This window comes from Nicotiana sylvestris, chromosome 6 (assembly GCF_000393655.2).
Source record: "Nicotiana sylvestris chromosome 6, ASM39365v2, whole genome shotgun sequence".
Taxonomy (NCBI): domain Eukaryota; kingdom Viridiplantae; phylum Streptophyta; class Magnoliopsida; order Solanales; family Solanaceae; genus Nicotiana; species Nicotiana sylvestris.
Window position 1 is genome coordinate 160,389,511 of NC_091062.1, and position 4,831 is coordinate 160,394,341.

Below are 4,831 nucleotides of genomic sequence, written 5' to 3' on the forward strand. Positions count from 1 at the left end.
GTGGTGAGTATGGTTAGTTTGGCATACATTCCTATTGGGGAGAGACCTTTTGTAGTTGATGTTCAGGCCTTGGCCAATTGGTTTGTAAGGCTGGATATTTCGGAGCCCAGTCGGGTCTTAGCTTGTGTGGTTTCTCGGTCTTCCTTGTTTGATCGCATCAGAGAGCGCCAGTATGATGATCCTCATTTGCTTGTCCTTAAGTACAGAGTTCAGCACAACGATGCCAGAGATGTGACTATTGGTGATGATGTGGTATTAAGGATGCAGGGTCGGATATGCATGCCTAATGTAGATGGGCTTCGGGTGTTGATTCTGAATAAGGACTATAGCTCGCGATACTCCATTCATCCGGTGCCGCAAAGATGTATCAGGATCTGAGATAGCATTATTGGTGGAGGAGAATAAAGAAGGATATTGTGGGACTTGTAGCTCGGTGTCTCAATTGTCAGCAGGTAAAATATGAGCATCAGAGACCGGGTGGCTTGCTTCAGCAAATGGATATTCCAGAGTGGAAGTGGGAGCAGATCACCATGGATTTTGTAGCTGGACTCTCATTGACTTTGAAGAAGTTTGATTTTATTTGGGTGATTATGGATCGGCTGACCAAGTTCGTGCACTTCATTCCTGTATGTACTACCTATTTTTTAGAGCGGTTGGCAGAGATCTATATCCGAGAAATTGTTCGCTTGCATTGTGTCCCAGTTTCCATCATTTCAGATAGATGTACTCAGTTTACTTTGCAGTTTTGGAGGGACGCGTAGAGAGAGTTGGGTACTCAAGTTGAGTTAAGCACAACTTTTCAACCTCAGACAGATAGGCAGTGCGAGTGCACTATTCAGATATTGGAGGACATGTTGTACGCATGTGTCATTGATTTTGGTGGTTCGTGGGATCAGTTTCTACCGCTCGCGGAGTTTGCATATAACAACAGTTATCAGTCGAGTATTTAGATGGCTTTATATGAGGCTTTATATGGGAGACGGTGTAGATCTCTATTTGGTTGGTTTGAGCGGGGCAAGGCTAGGCTATTGGGTATAGACTTGGTTCATAATGCTTTGGACAAGGTGAAGGTGATTCAGGAGCGGCTTCGTACAGCGCAGTCGAGGCAAAAGAGTTATGCTGACAGGAAGGCTCGTGATGTGTCCTACATGGTTGGGGAGAAGGTTCTACTGAAGGTTTCACCCATGAAGGGTGTTATGAGATTTGGGAAGAAGGATAAGTTGAGTCCTTGGTTTATTGGGAGTTTTGAGGTGCTTCAGAGGATTGGGGAGGAGGCTTATGAGCTTGCTTTACCACCTAGCTTGTTGAGTGTGCACCTGGTATTTCAAATTTCTTTGCTCCGGAAGTATATTAGCGATCCGTCTCATGTTTTGGATTTCAGCACAGTTCAGTTAGATGATGATTTGACTTATGATGTGGAGCCAGTGGCTATTTTGAAGCATCAGGTTCGAAAGTTGAGATCAAAGGATATAGCTTCAGTGAAAGTGCAGTGGAGAGGTCGGCCTGTGGAGGAGGCTACTTGGGAGACCGCGTGAGAGATGCAGAGCAGATATCCTCACCTATTTGAGGCTTCAAGTATGTTTCTTGACTCATTTGAGGATGAACATTTATTTAAGAGGGGGAGGATGTAACGACCCGACCGGTCGTTTCATGAGTTACCGCTCTATTTTCCTTATTTTTCTTCTTTATGTGTTGTTTAGTTGTATTACGTGGGACGGGGGGTCGGGTTTGGCCAATTTCGGGATTTTTGATGTAATTTGATTATTTTCGCTTGGGCTTTGTTCCTTTAGCGTGTATTAATGGTATGAATCTTGTTTTGGTTAGATTCGGAGCATTTGGAGGCCGATTCGAGAGGCAAGGACATCGCGGGCTAGAGTTTGGACCAGATTAAGGTAAGTAATGATTGTAAATGTTGTCCTGAGGGTATGAAACCCCAGATTCCACTTTGTGGTGCTACTTTGAGGTGATGCACACGCTAGATGACAAGCGTGGGGTCATGCACCAGTGGGGATTGTGACTTGGTCTGTCCCGTACGATTGTTAAGTCGCGTATTTGATGTAAAAATTGTTTGATATCATTGTGTTTTGTAAAGTATTTCCATGTTTTGGGCTGAATGTCATATCTGGGCCTCGTGCCAACTATTTTGGACCCTTAGGGGCTTTTTACTACTATTCCTCACTATTCTGATTTATTATTTACACTCAGCCATGTTGTATTCTACTGTTCTCATAACTCAACCGTATTTACTCCGTTTTGATATTTTAAATGATATTTTGGGCTGAACATCATGTTTTATTGTTGCCCGAGCGGCTTGAGAGGTTTCTGACTGAGTGAGGCCGAGGGCATGTGTTGTGGGGATATTATAGGATCGTGCTGCATATCGCAGTATATTGTACTGATTTGTGATATATGAGAGGTTGAGGGTCTGATTTGTTACGCCACGAGATGGCTTGTGATAGCGCTTGGGCTGTAGGATCCCCTACGGAGTCTAAACACCCCCAGTGAGTGCAAGTACCCAGTGTGAGTAATGGGATGTAGCCCGAAGGGCTGTTATTGATTCATATTGTTGCCCGAGGGGCTGTTGTTGTTTCATGTTGTTTCCTGAGGGGTTGATTACGAGTGATTGTGAGGTAGCCCAAGGGGTTGGTTCTGTTGATATTTTACCTGAGGGGCGATTGTGGTACATGTTTTGCCCGAGGGGTATTTACGTTTCCATCCTTTTACTCACTATTTTCATCACTCGATTGAAACTATTGAAAGATGTTTTTAAAAAGGTTTTATTGAACTGAGTTGTTTTTACAAGTTTATTGATTTACTGTATTGTTCTGGATATATATTGTTTTGTTGTAGTGCTATGACGTGAAATTACTTGTTTTATTACTGCTCAGCTGCTTTTACTTTTATTACTTACTGAGTTGGCGTACTCACATTACTCCCTGCACCTTGTGTGCAGATCCAGGAGTTTCGGGATGCAATAGTGAGTGCTGATCAGTCTTCCAGCAGGTGTCCGGAGTTGACTAGGTAGTTGTTTGGCATTCGCAACCCTGTGCTTCTCCTTCTTATCTTATTCAGATTGTCTTAGTATTTTATTTTTGGACTATGTTGTCCTTTCTTGTTCCTAGACGAGTTTGTTGTTTCTCATGACTGTGAACCCCCCCCCCCGATGTTAGGCTTGTGTTCTATTTCCGCACTGCTTATTTAAATTTATATTATGGGATTTTAGTTAATTAATGGCTTAAAATGACTTCTTATGAAATTTTTGGTTGGTTTTGGGTTTGTGTCGGCTGGCCTAGTTTCACGGTAGGCGCCATCATGACCGGCTCAGTTTTAGGGTTATGACAAAGACGCTCTCTTCATTGCCTCGTTAAAAACCTCCCTGAGAAAACCCAATTGGGACAAAACTCTCCATCATTTAGAAGTTAAAGTACTTGAGGTGGGCGACATTCCAATTGTTTGGTAGTAACTTTCCTTCCATTGTTTCTAGCTGGAATGACCCTTTGCTTGCTGCCGCTGTGATTTTGTATGGGTCATCCCAATTGGTTCCCAGTTTACCTTCTCGTAGGTCTTTGCTTGCTTGTGTTTTGGCTTTGAGTATGTAGTTCCCGACTTTGAGTGGCCTGATTTTGGCTTTCTTGTTGTAGTACCGCTCTACCTGCTGTTTTTGAGCTATCATTCTTATGTAGGCCATGTCTCTTCGCTCTTTGACTTTATCGAGGTTTTGCCTTCTGTTCTCGTCATTGCTTGGCCAGCTTTCATTTGAGTATCTCAGGCTGGGCTCCCCGACCTCAACTGGTATCATTGCATCAGTCCCATACACTAGTGAGTATGATGTTTCCCATGTGCTCATCTTTGGCGAGGTGCGATATGCCCATAATACTTTTGGTAGCACTTCCGGACACAGTCCCTTGGCATTTTCGAGTTTCTTTTTCATGATATTCAATATTGGTTTGCTGGAGGATTCCACCTGACTATTGCCTGCAGGGTGATATGGCGCGGAGAGTATTCTTTTGATGTGCCATTTTTTGAAAAACTCGGCGGTCTTTTTTCCAGTGAACTGGGAACCGTTGTCGCAGCTGATTTCATTGGGGATGCCGAAGTGGCAAATGATGTTTCTTCATATGAACATGATTACTTCTTGTTCGTGTATTTGGGCAAATGTACCTACTTCTACCCATTTGGACAAATAGTTAGTTAGAACTAAAAGAAATTGTACATTACCTCATCCCGTCGGGAGGGGTCTGACGATGTGCATTTCCCACTTGATGAAAGGCAATGGGAAGTGACTGAATAAAGATGTTCGCCCGCTTGGTGAATCATGGGGGAGTATCTTTTGCATTGCTCGCACCTTTTGACGAAGTCGGTGGCTTCCTTCTTCATCGTAGGCCAATAGTAGCTTGCCCGTATGAGGCATCTAATGAGAGCTCGGTTTCCAGTGTGAGCACTATAGTGGCCCTCGTGTACTTCTTTGAGGGCACGCCATGTTTGATTTGGCCCTAAGCACTTTGCTAGGGGTCCACCAAATGTTCTTTTGCACAAGTCATTATTGACGACGTTGTACCTGGCTGCCTACATTTGAAACTTCTTGGCTTCTTTTTTATCGGGTGGGAGCACTTCGTCCTGCAAGTATGAGATAATGTGATTGCACCAGTACCAAGTTAGGTTTATAAAGTGTACCTCAATTTGCTTTAGCGATGAATGGAGGAGAGTGACCATGTCCCCCTCTCCGGTTATGCTTTTGGTGGCCACTGCTAATTTGGCGAGGCCGTCCGCTTCGATGTTCTGCGCTTGAGGTATTTGATCGAGCTGGCATTCATCAAAATTGGGTAATAGT

General features: G+C 43.8%; 1 protein-coding gene across 1 annotated transcript; it reads right to left on the reverse strand.

Moving 5' to 3' along the window:
- Positions 1–3,412: 3,412 nt before the first annotated feature.
- LOC138871561 (uncharacterized) lies at positions 3,413–3,847 on the reverse strand. Its single transcript, XM_070149447.1, has one exon. It carries the CDS (start codon positions 3,845–3,847, stop codon positions 3,413–3,415), a length of 435 nt encoding a protein of 144 aa, XP_070005548.1.
- Positions 3,848–4,831: the final 984 nt, after the last annotated feature.